The sequence below is a fragment of the Lynx canadensis genome, chromosome A3 (genome assembly GCF_007474595.2).
Source record: "Lynx canadensis isolate LIC74 chromosome A3, mLynCan4.pri.v2, whole genome shotgun sequence".
Taxonomy (NCBI): Eukaryota; Metazoa; Chordata; class Mammalia; order Carnivora; family Felidae; genus Lynx; species Lynx canadensis.
In genome coordinates this window covers 114,028,585-114,042,709 of record NC_044305.1, presented here as the reverse complement: position 1 = coordinate 114,042,709, position 14,125 = coordinate 114,028,585, and the positions used below count along the sequence as shown (strand labels likewise).

At 40.0% G+C, this 14,125-nt stretch overlaps 1 protein-coding gene across 2 annotated transcripts in view; it reads left to right on the top strand.

The window, feature by feature from the left end:
- Positions 1 to 8,428: 8,428 nt before the first annotated feature.
- The window catches only part of SPAST (spastin), a 52,811-nt gene continuing 47,114 nt past the window's right edge, over positions 8,429 to 14,125 (top strand). For both annotated transcript variants that reach the window (XM_030311353.1, XM_030311352.1), the window contains exon 1: positions 8,429 to 8,930. In XM_030311353.1, the coding sequence (XP_030167213.1) occupies positions 8,516 to 8,930 (415 nt within the window). In that variant the 5' untranslated portion in view covers positions 8,429 to 8,515. The remainder of the gene's footprint in view (positions 8,931 to 14,125) is intronic.

Below are 14,125 nucleotides of genomic sequence, written 5' to 3'. Positions count from 1 at the left end.
CAATGGAAGAGGGTTGGTTCTACAAGAGAAAATCTTAGAATGGGTAGGAAGGGAAAAGAAAGGGATTGGATGCTGGCTAGTCAGTCAAAAAACATTCACTACTGCATATTATGTAAAGAGTTCAACTTCAACATGAGCTTACCATAAAAGGGATAAACTAAAACAGAATTTTCACTATAACACAGGATTTCTCTGTGAAGGACTTTATCTCATATGAATACAAAAATGCACAAATAGAAAGATATTTATTGTACCATAGTTTTTAGCAGGAAAAGATTGGGAGTAGGTTAAATTAAGATATCTCAATACAATGGGCTACTGTGTAACCATTGAAAAGATTGAGACAGATCTACAGATACTGGCATAAAAAAACATTTGTTACATAATTTTATGTGAAAAACAATGTATGTTGTAGGAAAATGTATAGTTAAGAATCTGTTTTTGCATGTATATATTTGTGCAAAGCAGAAAGCCTGGTATCTGAGAATTTGAATGATAAACAGTTTCCCACACAAATACAAAACTTTCCCTAAATGATTAGAGTGACTTAAATTGTTTGTGCAAACACTATAGTTTCTTTTAAGCACTAGCTTTCCTTCTAGGAGTCTGGAATTTTGGTACACCTTGGTCAGTGGGTGCCTAGTAAAACCCAAGCACTGAGTTTCCGATGACTGTCATGGTGAACAATATTGTTGTCAGAACTCATTGCTGGAGGAATTGTGTCTTGTGTGACTCTACTGAGAGAAGACTCTTGGAAGTTGGCACCTGGTTTTCTCCAGACTTTGCCCCACCTGCCTTTTTCCCTTTGCTGATTTTGCTGTGTATCCTTATGCTTTAATAAATCACAGCTGTAGGGGCGCTTGGGTGGCTCAGTTGGTTAAGGGTCTGACTTCGGCTCAGGTCATGATCTCGCAGTTCATGGGTTTGAGCCCCACATTGGGCTCTGTGCTGACAGCTCAGGGCCTGGGGTCTGCTTTGGATTCTGTGTCTCCCTCTCTCTCTCTGCTCCTTCCCAGCTCACACCCTGTCTCTCTCTCTTGCTCTCTCTCTCTCAAAAATAAATAAACATTAAAAAACTTCTCAAAAGTAAATCATAGCTGTAAGTATGACTATATTCTGAGTTCTATGAGTCCTTCTAACAAATCAGGAGGTGATATTGGGGATCTCAAACTCTCAGGGAATTTAAGATAAATATAAATTGCAGTGCCTGCCCTCATAAATTTGTATTCTAGTTAATTTGTATTAGATATATATACATATACATGATACATTTAAATGACAATATAAGATAATAACTGACTAAAGGTTAAGATAAATGATATAGAAAATGAATTCTGAAGAAGTTCAGATGAGGTTGAGATATATGTCTTTGGAGCAGTATTAACAAAGAATCGGTGTTTAAGCAAAGCTGGGAGGAGCAGGAAGACAGAAAACAGACTGAAACAGTAATGAGGAGAGTAAATGGAGAAACTTAGGTATCTTTACCAGAATATAGGATATGAGTTAACCTGACAAAGTGGAGAGGAAGATCTCAAGGATAAAGAAGGCTTCCTGAACCCACGGCGGTTGGTTTGAAAACAGACAATTCCATTGGCGTGCCCCAACACTCACCTGGTGCTAACAGTTCCCATTACCCTGCTTTTCATGTGCGCTAAACATGCCCTGCCCACCATAAATACAGAAATGTAAGAGTGTATTACTATAACCAAGTACTCCAAGTGATGATTGAATGTACTCTCTCATAATCTAGATGGCCATTTCAGGGCATTCATTTCAAATTCTGTATTAGCTACCTCTGCTGATGGTTCCACAGCATCACAGTTTGAAAACTCACGTTGAGCAGGTTAGGTAACAATTTGTACTCTTACACCTACTACTATTTCAAAACCATGAGCTCATTCACGCTTTCACTAAGAACAAATCCTCTGTGAAACAGAGAATCTCAAACTGGTGTCTCAGTTTTGTTTTGGTTTATTTGTTTTTCAATTTTGAGCCCGTATCTCCTCAGCTATAGATTTCACATAAAAATTGAGAATTCTCATTTCTCTTGAGATGTTTTAAAAACCTGGCAACAGTACACCAATATTCTTTTTTTTAGTTTTTTTAAATGTGTATTTATTTTTGAGAGAGAAAGAGAGACAGAGTATGAGTAAAGGAGGGACAGAGAGAGAGAAGACACAGAATCTGAAGCAGGCTCCAGGTTCCAAGCTGTCAGCACAGAGCCCTACTCAAAGCTCAAACTCATGAACCAGGAGATCATGACCTGAGCTGAAGTTGGACGCTTAACCGACTGAGCCACCCAGGTGCCCCAGTACAGCACATATTCTCGAAAAGCAAAAATCAGCTGGGGCTGATTAACAGCAGCCCTGTTTCATAAGGGGATGCTACTCTGATTTCTCGTAAATTTCATCGTTCATACCATACATACATTTTTGAATACCACAACCACACCTGGAACTCCTGTATATGTCTCATCACTGTTGCTAGTTGCTACTTGAGTTTTTTAGTTACTGTATCAGACAATAAATCTGATTTTACCCCCTCCTATAATCTTGGTACCTTACTCATTGCCTGGCATGCTGTCAGTGCTTAATATCTATTTGTTGAACAAGTAAATGAATAAAATGCAACACAATGTGGACTCAATACAGAGAAATGATTAATTGCCCACAATTAGGTTTTTGCTTAACACAGCTATTGGATAATAATCCCCCAACTGTTACTGTTACTGTTTTGTTTCTCTCTTAACTTTTCTGAAAAGTGGTCCTTAATATCTGTCATTGGACCCTACTTCTGATAATCCAGTGTCTCTCAAGCTGAAGGTTTGAGGAGTTCCTTAGAAGAGAAGTAGAGCTAAAATAGCCACAAAAAAAAAAAAAAAACCCAAAAAACAAACAAAAAAAACTATCTGGTGATAATCACTTTGTAAATAAGTTAATGGGTTAAAGTGATAAAATGACCAAATGTCCTGGATTAGTTAGCACAGTACTCAGCTCCTCCTTTTTGTCCTGGTGAAACTGGCCCAGATTCCATTTAAGATTAAGTGTCCTGCAAGTCCTTACCATCTGCAAACTGGGAGGCTGTCCCACTGTAGGTTAAATGAAAAGGTTAGGATCTTCAGTCCAGGCAGACTATAAGGCCAGGATAACAACCAGGCACTGTTCTTCTTGAAACAAATATAGGAAGATGTCAATTCAGAAAATGGATTTGACTGGGGTATAATTCCAAGAGGCAGAAGATGTGTATTGAGTTTTCTAAAAATTGAGATCCCAGGAAAGTCTGATTTCTGGAACAGCACTGGAGGTGTAAAAGACAGAAAATTTATTGATACCTCTTATATCGTAGATATTATGCTGAAGGCTTTAAGTGAATTCTTTCATTTTGTAATTTCATTCTTATTCCACTCATTTTACAGAGGAACTACTTAAAGAACATGTTCCACATTACACAGCTAATGACTGCCAGAACCAGAACACCAAACCTGTCTTTCTGACTCTCAATCCCATATTTTTACCATACAAAAAATTGGCAAAGGTATATTGACACAGTCTATATTAAGCACAAGTGAATAGCAGAGACCTAGCAAGTGGGAGGCCAGAGGCCAGAGACTTAACACCTGGACGCCAAGGGAAAAAAAAAAGATCACTCCTGCTCTAGGGGCCAAAGATATACTTATTTCATAATTAATAATATATAAACAGACTATGTAAAAACATTTTCCTTAACTCCCTGAAGTAGTATGTATCTTTAATACGTGATGTTTGGGCAAGTAACAGACTTTTAGAGCTTCAGGTTCCTTATTTTTATTTGATTTATTTATTTATTTATTTATTTAATTTTTTAACGTTTATTTATTTTTGAGACAGAGAGAGACAGAGCATGAACGGGGGAGGGTCAGAGAGAGGGAGACACAGAATCTGAAACAGGCTTCAGGCTCCGAGCTGTCAGCACAGAGCCCGACGCGGGGCTTGAACTCACAGACCATGAGATCACGACCTGAGCCGAAGTCGGCTGCTCAACCGACTGAGCCACCCAGGCACCCCTGGGTTCCTTATTTTTAAAGATGTAGACAGCAATGCTTAACTCAAATAGTGATGGTTGAATGAGACAGTATAAGGTAACCTGCTTAGCCCAGAATATGGAGTCAATAAATATTAGTAGTACTAGTCATCATCTTATTGTTCCTGTTACCCTAAAATTGTGTTAATTTACCTCACGATTAAAACTAAGAAGGTTTTTGTGATTCAGCAAAATGGTTGGGAAATGCTTTCTTAGATGAGTAATCCATCTACAGTTTAAGCTGAAATTTTAACTTGAGATAAAAGGAAATTTTACACATAATCACTAGGGTAGATTATTTGCAAAGATGGCCACAATAATTCCATATAGAAATTCCCCCTTAGCAGTGTGAATTTGTCACTCCTCCATCAAGTGTAGAATTTATTCTCCCATTTCTGGGTTTGGAGTTGGACTTGCAATTTGCTTTGATGACAGAATGCAGCAGAAATGACAATGTGCAGCTGTGGGGTTTAGGCTTTAAGAGAACTTGCACTTCCACTCATACTCTCTTTAAAAATTTTTTTTTAATTTTTTAAACATTTATTTATTTTCAAGAGAGAAAGAGAGCACACGCAGGGGAGGGGCAGAGAGAGAGGGAGACACAGAATCCGAAGCAGGCTCTAGGCCCTGAGCTGTCAACACAGAGCCCGATGCTGCTGGGCACTAACCCACAAGCCGTGGGATCACGACCTGAGCTTAGGACGCTTAACCGACTGAGTTACCCAGGCGCCCCTCCACACATGCTCTCTTGAAGTCAGATGCTATGTAAACAAGTCTGGAATATACTGCTGGAGACACATACCCAAGCCAACAGCTACCACTGCCATTTGGGCACATGAGTGAGGATAGTTAGGCCACCCAGGCTCAATCAAGCCATCAGATGACTAACATCTACATGAATGACCTCAGGCAAGGCAAGGCCAAAAGAAGAATTGCCTGCTAAATTCAGCCCAAATTGCTCATCCACAAAATCATGAGTAAATAAATGGCTGTAATCTTAAGCCAGTAAATTTTTGGAGTGGTTTATTACACAGCAACAGATATTTACAACAATTACCTGTTTGAATTGTTTTTCGAATTATTGATTTTTTTTAATTTTTAAAAAATGTTTATTGAGAGACAGAGAGAGTGTGCACAAGCAGGGGAGAGACAGAGAGAGAGCAGAAGACACAGAATTGGAAGCAGGCTCCAGGCTCTGAGCTGTCAGTGCAGAGCCTGATGTGGGGCTCAAACCCACGAACCGTGAGATCATGACCTGAGCTGAAGTCTGACTGAGCCACGCAGGTGCCCCTCAAATTGTTGGTATTTATTAAGTGAGTACTATAAGCAAGGCATCAGGCTAGGTGCAGAAAGTAAGCCAAAATGGGTCAGGTTTGGCCACTGCCTTGAAATAAGTTTATCATCTATACCAGGAGGTGACAAAGCATTTAAATAACTGTCACACAAGGCAATATATTAGAAGAGTCATAGAGTAACACAACCAAATTGTCATAAGAATTAAAAAATAGAATCATTTCTGCTGCAGGTGATAAGGGAAGGATTTATTGACAAGATAACATTACAGGGGTGCCTGGGTGGCGCAGTCGGTTAAGCATTTGACTCTTGGTTTCAGCTCAGGTCATGATCTCATGGTTTGTGGGATCAAGTCCCAAGTGGGGCTCCGCGCTGATAGCATGGAACCTGCTTGGGACTCAGTCTCTCCCTCTCTCTCTTCCCCTCCCTCCTCAAAATAAATAAATATTTAAGAAAAGAAGATAACATTATGGTTAAGCCATGAGAGATTTTGACAGTAGAGGTAGGAGGAGAAGCAATTCTAAGGGAAAGAAAAATGACACAAGGATAACTGTGGTCCTAGGAAAGGGCAATGAATGTTTGGAAACTTGCTAGTAATTCATTTTAGTGGATTATAGTATATGTGTAGATGTGAGAGAACCATTCTTCATTCAACAACTTATCAAGCAGCAACTTCATTCCAGGCACTAATCTGTTATTATGTAATAGATGTGAAAGCTGAGTCACTCACTAGTCCAAGATCATAGAAAGTGGTGGAGCAGGGATTTAAATGCAACCAATCTGACTCCAGATCCACTCTACTATATGCCATGTCTTGGCAAGTTAAAAAGTTGTTTAAGGAAAAACAAAAACAAAACTGGCACCATCAACAGTTGAATGGTAAAATAAATTGTTGTAAATTCATATAGTGGAAAACCACATAGCAGTGAAAATAAATGTACTATACCTATACAAATCAACAAGGAGTTATCATAAACACTTAACTATTGAGCAGAAAACTGCTAATTAAGAATACATGTGGTATGGTTGCATTTGTATAAGGTCAAAACCAGGCAAAACTATACAATATATGGTATAGAAATACATACAGACATTGCAAAACTAAAATGAAAGGCAAAGGAACAATGAGTACAAAATTTTGGACAGCAGCTTCCTCGAAAGGGGGAGACTGAGATTAGGGAGGGGCTCACAAAGTGCTTCAAGGAACAGGTCACATTAGTTTTTCTTAAACTGGATGCTGTTTGTTTCATTATTTTTCTTTGTACATATAAGTTACACATATCTTCTTTGCATGATATATGTATAAATATAAGGGATTTCACATTACAACAAAAGTACTATGGTGTTCAAAAGAGAAAAGTCAGGAATGGAAATTAATCAAATATGAAGGAAAGGACATTTCAGAATGAGGAATTGGCAGAAGCACAGAGGCAGGCAAAGGGGTGGGGAGCAGTTGGAGCGAAACAGAGGGTAAGTCATTTTTGCAATAACCTATGTTTGTAGGGAGGTAGTAGTGGGAAAAAATTAGACAAAATTTTGGCCAGAATACGGAGATTCTTGGAAGCTGGCATGAAGCATTTATAAACCTCACTCTGTCAACAATGGGGACTTTATCAGTTAGGATTCCTTAATTTTAGGCAACAAGAAACAACTATGGCTAACCCAAGTAAAAAGAAAAAGAGAGGAAACAAAAGAGAGATAGATGGAGAAAGGGAGAGAGAGAAACAGAGAAATAGAGATACAGGCTGAATAGTTTATTGGATAGGTTACACTATCAAGTGACCAGTCCAGGAGACTGGCAGCTCTGGGGATCTCAATGAGATGAACTGATAGACTAGCTCTTTAGAGGAACTCAGTTCCTACTATCTTTTATCCCAGTGTGTCCATCCAAGATTCCAGTTTCTAGGAGAGTATATTAACCTCATGTTTCCACTTCTGTGATCTTGGAGGTTGGGTTCAGTGCTTGCAGCTCATTGGAATACAGGCAGCAGAAGTGGGTAGGTAGTTCCCCAAAGGAAGGGACATCCAGTAGATTAAAAAAAAAAAAAAAAAAAAAAAAAGGCCCAGTCTGGACTCTTTAGTAAGCTGTGGGGTGATTACTGTGCAAAACCTAGGAATGTCCCTAGTCAAACGAATTAATTCTTCAAAATAGACATCTAAACACATACTAATTAAACCTCTAGAATCGTTCACTTTATTCCAGTGAGCTAACATTTTTGTTTTCGGTGACCTTGAGTTTATACGTCTCTACAATTGCTTCTTTCTCTGATAATAATTCCCAGATTGGTACCCTTACTTTTATTTTCTTTTTAATACAAAATAGGATCATACCACACTGATCGGTAATTTCCTATTTTCACTTAACAATATATCCTGGACACCTTTCTTTATCAGTACATATAGGTCCACCTCATTCTTTTTAAATGGTCCACGGAATTACATATAGGTATTCCAAAATTCATTTAATCATTTTCCTATAGATGGACACTGAGAGTGTTTTCATGGTACCCATTACTTTTGAGATGGAACACAGGTGAACCATCCCTTGCGGAAGACTGGCAGAAAATGCTGAAAGAAATATAAGAAAACGATGACAGTGCGAGATAGGAGCCCTGCGAACTAGCAGAACGACCCCAAGCCGCAGCTGTACCCGCTGCGTTGAGGAGTTGATGACCAAGGTTCCCTGCTAAGCAGTTGCCGGGGACAGCGTTGTCAGTAGAGCGACTAGTCCCTGAGGACAACGTAGCCGAACTGTACCTTGGGAACAGTAGTCCCGCTGGGAAGGGCCCAAAGGGCGGGAACTGCACACGCGCAGTAGGAGCTCGGGTCAACAAAGACGGCGGCGTGCGCGCGCGCGCCGGAGAAAGACATGGGTGTGCGTGCGCGTGCGCGGTCACCGCTCGGAGCTACCAGGAGGCTGAGAGGACACCGAGAGGGAGGGGCAGGAGCTACCGACCGCTGGAGGAGGAAAGGGGTTGTGCTCTTGGCCGAGCGCGGAGAAAGGGGCGGAGCCTGCGAGCAGCGCGTGGAGGTGCCGAGCTCCTGGGACCGGCGGGCGCGCGGGCGTCTGTGGCCCTCGCCGTCCCAGTGGCCGCCGCCGTCGCTTGGTCGCCGTCGGTCTGCGGGAGGCGGGTTATGGCGGCGGCGGCAGTGGGAGCTGTGAATGAATTCTCCGGGTGGACGAGGGAAGAAGAAAGGCTCCGGCGGCGGCAGCAGCCCGGTGCCTCCCAGGCCTCCGCCCCCCTGCCTGACCCCCGCCCGTCCCGCCCCCAGGCCGGCCCCCCCGCCCGAGTCGCAGCATAAGCGGAACCTGTACTACTTCTCCTACCCGCTGTTCATAGGCTTCGCGCTGCTGCGGTTCGTCGCCTTCCACCTGGGGCTCCTCTTCGTGTGGCTCTGCCAGCGCTTCTCCCGCGCCCTCATGGCTGCCAAGAGGAGCTCCCGGGCCGCGCCGGCGCCGGCCTCGGCCTCGCCCCCGGCACCAGTGCCGGGCGGGGAGGCCGAGCGCGTCCGAGCCTTCCACAAACAGGCCTTCGAGTACATCTCCGTTGCCCTGCGCATCGATGAGGACGAGAAAGGTAACTAGGGGGCTGAGGGGAGGGGGGAGGCGGCGCCAGGAAGAAAGCGGTGGGGTTGCCGAGGGATGGCAACACCTGCGTCCCTTTGCTCTGGGAGTGGGCAGTGCACCCTCGGAATTGATCCACCCCACCAGACGGCTTCACCGCGGTCAGACCCTCGTCCTGTTCTCAGTTAAACCTCCCCCCGTTCAGCCACCCTAGCTGTCGACTTTGTTTCAGACACCAGCCTTCCCCTTCACTTCGACATGACCCAAGTCCCTGAGACAGCCGGACGTGCTAGTGACAGTGACAGTTGTCCTAGAGTGACCACACGGATCCTTTCTAGCACTGTAAACAGTGTGTGGCTTCCTCTGAGCCAGGTTTCCAAAAGGTTTTGGTATCGGAGAAGCTGTGCCTTGTTAGAAGCTTTTAATGAAAGCAAGGTACTGTAGTGTCAGAAAAAAAAAAGAACAAATGGTGACTTAATTTTGAAAGGAACAGCTGCATCGGATTATAGCTAAATTGGCATTTTGTTTGAAGTTACAGGACAGGCATTTTATCAATAGAATGACTCCCAAGTGCTTTTCTGTCAAGTTCTAGTTTAACGTGAAATTTGTGCCTTGTTTGATTTTATGTAAATCAGTATAACAAGGTTGCCTCTAAGTTTCTAAATTGAAATGTTAAATAAATGAACAGGAAAAACTTACATAGCTCGTTTTATAATAAAACTTGAAGCAAAGATGTATATCTTTTTTTTCATCTCCCTCTTTCCCACTTTGAATGAAAGCGAAATCTATATCCTTTAGATTTTTTTAAACGTTTTTAAGTGGTTCTGTGCACCAAGCACTGTACTATTAGGTTTGTGTGTATTACCTATTTAATCCTCACAATTACCCTGTGAGTTAAAAGTACTGTTAGTATCAGCATTTTACAGATGAACAAACTGAGTCCCAAAGGATTAAAGCATTTCAAACCTATGCTGATTGCTTATGAAAAAAAATTTTTTATGGAAGATGAGAGCTGAAGTTAGAAGACGTCTTAAAACATTTTGAAAATCCCTCCTTTCATCTCTCCCTCTGGTACGCTGAGATCTTCTTTTTCCTGTAACTACCAAAGAACATTTTTCTATCCCACCTCAATTAGGTGTTCACTTACATTGTCAGTTAGAAAGGAAAAAAAAAAATCTGTTCATTTGCAATATTTCACCACTGTCAACTGCAGAAACTGTTCTAGAATTTCAGTTTTGTTGAAACCTATTTCCTTTGGATTTAAGGAAAGGGACAGGCATTCATGGTTTTTGATTGTTAGGACAGTGGAGGTTAAGAGAGTTCTAGGAAAGGACACCTTGCTGGCTCAGTTGGTGGAACACACAGCTCTTGATCTCAGGGTTCTGAGTTTGAGCCCCCCATTGGGTGTAGAGATTGCTTTAAAAAAAATCTTTATTTAAAAAAAAAAAGAGTTATAGGAAGGAGTCTGTTTAAGAACAAAAATACCATGTGTTTGTGGAAGGAAGTTTTTTGTTAACTGCTTTATGCTGTACCACCACTTAGGAACATCCAAGGATCCTTGGTGAGGATGAAGAGTACCATCGTCTCTTCCTAGAGAAGCACTGTTTTATTGAACTATCTGGTTACAGTAGGGTCTTCAGAAGTTTACCAGTCTAGGTCAAAAGATGGTTTAGAATAGAGGGAAGATCTTTAAAGGTAGATTCATTGTAGTATTTAGGAAAAGAATGCCAGAAAATATAAGGATATTTTATTTAACACTGAGTGATGGGAGTTAGGAGGGAGGTAGGATAAGAGGAGAGGGCAAGGAAAACCTAGATATGAGAAAAAAAAAAAAAAGATCTGAGGCTATTAGATTTAAAGAGAAATCAGTTTCATGTGAGGGATAAGTGACAGAAGTAGAATTTAGACTTTGTGTTTCATACTTATAATTTATCTTAGAGTATCACATGTATGCCTGCATCTATTATAGTTAAATCCTCCTAAAATATTTTTTAAGTATAAATATTTCAGCAATCCATGGACCACATCACCCTCATTCTACCAATAATGTTTCTATTCAAAGTTTTTTGCTTTATTTTAGTTTCTAAAAGATGTCGGAATGGGCTTTGGTAACTCTTCACTTTGAGTTCTGCAACTGATGCCTTATATGCCAAAACTAATTCAAACTGAAACAAATTATTCATTTTCCTTTAAAAATGAGTTAAAGCTAAGTTTATATTGTCATGGTTCCCTTCTATCTCCTATTTTTTCTTTAGAGTATTGAAACTTTTTGTACTTGAGCCTTAATCCAGTAGTTGCAAGAGTTCACATTTGAAGCCTATTTATCTCTCAGCTGTCTTTGACAATATAGAAGAATACGAGAATTTCATTCTCCCTCTTTCCCACTGTGTCAAAATACTGTATATATGAACAAATAGAACCCTTTGAGGCTGCTGGGTGGCTCCATCGGTTAAGTGTCCGACTCTTGATCTTGGCTCAGGTCTTGGTCTTGGGGTCGTGAGTTCAAGCCCCACACTGGGCTCTGTGCTGGGCATGAGGTCTACTTAAAAAAAAAAAAAAAAAGAAAAAGCAAGAAATGAATTGTCTTTAAATCAGTCATCAAAGGTTTCCTAACTCTGGTAAACCATCAAGGGGCTAGTAATGTGATGCAGTGCTATTCCCTTAGCAACTTGATTTAGCTTCTAAATGTGCTGAAAGCCACTTTGTTTCTGCAGGTGAAGTGCGCTATTTCAGACTGTAGTGGTGTTAATTAATTGAAACATTTGATGCCTTGAAGTAATAAAGGCCAAATTAAATCTTATTTTAATAAAGTAGTGTATACGTGTGGTTTATATAGTGACTGCTTATTTTGTATTTTATTCTTTTGGCATACTCAGCTTTGATACTGAATTTTCATAAATGGCTAAGTTTGTATGAAGCCACACTATTTTAAACCGAGAAGAATAACACAGCAAATTCTGTTTACCTAATGTAAGGATAGTTGAGTTCTATTCATTAAAGCAAGAATTTATTGGATACTAATTCATTTGCATAGCTCTGCATTCTCGATGCTACTTAAGAAAAACTCACTTCCTCTCCAGTGAGATAAGACGGCATTTGCTATGTGATTAATAAAAGATGTGTGTGTTTTCATGCATTTTATATATTTCTCATTTTTGTCAAGGAGTTAAATAATTTGTGGATATATTTTTAATTGTTGAACATCTTTGGAAAACTGATAACCTTTTATATTCATCATGTGTATGGAGAAACTGAAATTTAAAGAGTGAACTCACATTAGCAGAACCAGGAACAGAGTTTAGGTGAACTTAAGAATATTGTACTTTCTGCTTTATACTAGGCAGGTTCTCTATTTTGTAATGCTTGCACTAGACCCTTTGGAATACTTGGGGGAAAGGAGGAGGTTGTCATAGTGGGTCTTTGGATTAACCGGAACATGACCGAACATGTTTGGCATGACTCCTGCAAGTAGTGGTGCAGGTTTTGTAGGTGTGGTTTGATTGCCTGGAGTATGTAGAACTTGACAGTAAGGGCCCAGTACGTTGTATGAAAGAGAGAGAGTTGGTTTCTCAGGATATTGTAGCGCTGAAGAACCTGGCATCAAGGACAGAAATTGTCTAATAGAATCTTTTTATATTTATTCCCAGTTTATATTTAAAGCAGAATTTTGAAAAATTGTATAATTGTATAATCCCCTATAATGCATCCTTACACTGTTTAAAACATGCACAAAATACTTGCCTATCTGTATTTTCAGAAGGTAAAGATAGAGAATAGAGAAAATAAATGTCAGATTTGGTATGCTTTCTTTTACCCTTAAAACCTGCTAGTCACCATGTTGAAAAGACTGATTTCAGACAATTTTCTTGGACCTGATGATTATGCTCTGAAGTTTCTATGATTAGAACAAGGAAATAATTATTCTGATGGATGGACATTCACATAATATCACCCTTTTCCAAAAGAATAACATCATCTTTTATTAAATACACAATAAACATTTCACATTTCTCTTCAAGACTAGTTAGTGGCATTTGCACTAAAAAGACAAAAAGGCAGCCACTGTTCGGAACTGTATCCCTTGCTGTGTTTTTAGATCTTTTTTATTGCAGTTTATATTTTTCCTAATGTAGAATGTAGTTAAACCCTATAAAACTCACCTGGTAACTAGATTCCTAAGAATCTATCCAGATGAGTTATCTAGATGATAGTTGAGGAATAGTCAGTAAATGGATATTAAATTATTAAATTATTAAAATTATTAAATTATTGACAAAGGATCTTCCCTAACCTTTCCTACCTCTTTTTTCTACTATCATATTCCCCGTGCTCCATCCAATCCAGTAGTTGGCCTTTTGACTTCTAGCAAAGTATGGATTCTCTATTTTTCTAATGGTTTCCTCTTTTTTTGACTTACAATTCTCCTTGACCTATATAATACCCGTGAAATTATTAATGTGCTAATGTAGCCTATTTTTTCTCTTTGTGGATTAACTGCTCACACTAGATATCCTATAGAATAAAACTTTGAGCAGACTCACATGTCAGCAGTTGTTCTTTCTGGTCAATGAAGAAAGAAAAATAGCAAAATCTATGATTATCTTGGAGACTTGTTTTACAGCTAACTGGGTAGAGCATACATTCTAAACTTATTCATGTATCTTTCCAGCTCTTCTACAGATACTTTATGCTACAATAGAGAGGAAGAGAAGTAACTGTTGTTTTTAAGTGGGTTTTGTCAATGTCTTTCAGTCAACCATCGCTAGGAACACACACCTGTAATTGAACAGGTGTGATTTATCATTGAAGCAGGGAGAACGTGCACTGTGGAAACCATGGCATCCTAGGGAAAGGGTGTTGGAAATAACTTACTCTAGGATTTGGGCTTGTATTGGGTGATTTTGAGGAGGATTTAAGGAAGTAGAGTTTTACTCTGGATTGGATGATAGGAGGAGGTGGAGATATTCTATGATTAAATGTGATTAAATGTGATTTAGGAAGAGGGAAGAATAGAATAAGGCTAAAGCTGTTACTGGTTGAGAAGCACTCATTAGGCTGAAAAGGGGGGTGTTTGGTATTTCATGGCTTGGACAGTGTTCATGTTTTGTCTGTGTCTTGTGTTTGTCTTGATCCATCACCATCATAGAGTAGCCTTATCTGATGCTAATGTTGTATGAAATTGTTTATGTTCAAAAGAACACCAGACCT